Source organism: Papilio polytes, unplaced genomic scaffold (genome assembly GCF_000836215.1).
Source record: "Papilio polytes unplaced genomic scaffold, Ppol_1.0 DF824446.1, whole genome shotgun sequence".
In the NCBI taxonomy this organism is placed as follows: domain Eukaryota; kingdom Metazoa; phylum Arthropoda; class Insecta; order Lepidoptera; family Papilionidae; genus Papilio; species Papilio polytes.
Window position 1 is genome coordinate 2,431 of NW_013524758.1, and position 973 is coordinate 3,403.

General features: G+C 31.2%; 1 protein-coding gene across 1 annotated transcript in view; it reads left to right on the forward strand.

The window, feature by feature from the left end:
- The window catches only part of LOC106109570, a 1,954-nt gene extending 988 nt beyond the window's left edge, over positions 1-966 (forward strand). Inside the window, exon 2 of the mRNA XM_013291165.1 lies at positions 17-966. Within this exon, the coding sequence (XP_013146619.1) occupies positions 17-277 (261 nt within the window). The 3' untranslated portion in view covers positions 278-966. The remainder of the gene's footprint in view (positions 1-16) is intronic.
- The last annotated feature ends 7 nt before the right edge of the window (positions 967-973 follow it).

The following is a 973-nucleotide window of genomic DNA, read 5'->3' on the forward strand; positions in this document are numbered from 1 at the left end:
AAACTCTGTGAAAAAATTTAATAAAAATAATAGTAACAACAAATTAAACACAGAACACCTTCAGATAAAAGGGCCTAAAATACCTATTTACTTTTCAGAAAATTTATCTACTAAAACCAAACGCCTTTATTACTTAGCAAGAGAATTTGCCGCCTATGAAAAGTACAAGTTCTGTTGGACTACACACGGAAAAGTTTACTTAAGAAAAGAGGAAGGGACTCCGCTCTATCGGATTAATTCAGAAGAGGATATAAACAAACTCAAGCTGGAAAAGTGACTATATAATGGTTTAAATAAAATTCATCGGTTCATGTCTATTTTACAATTTTGTGTCATAAATGTAATTTGTGTCTTCATTCATCAAAGGTATTTTTATGTATTTTGGTACAACACCATTGTGATTTCCTCGACTAATATTTCTTATCAGAAATACCACACACCCACACAAACGAAACACACCAAACAATTCTATAATACTCAAATATTATGTACATGCGCAACCCCGTATTATGATTACACAAAAGCAAACTTCACTTACATCACTCCATCGATCCACTACTACATACAATCAAATAGTCCAATAATTATGTTTTGTTGTCCTTTATTAGATTATGGGTTATTTCAGAAAATAAAATTTCTCTTTGTAAGACTAAAAAATCCATCGGAACAAGATACTACTAATATCAAATACCAAAATTCGATTTTCTAAATAACGCTGTAAGTACTGATCTTGACAATTTTATAGATACAGAGTGCATTAGAGCATCTGATCCCTCACTTTGTAATTCTATTTTACGATGTACACGAGGAGAACAAGATTCACTAAGCATATTGACAGTAAATATAAGAAGCATTAACCATAACTTTGATCCGTTCCTAGTTTTCATATCTCAACTTAAATTCCAAATAGATATAATTGTCCTAACAGAGTGTTGGCTTGACGAAAATAGTGAACCCCCTAAAATTGAAAACT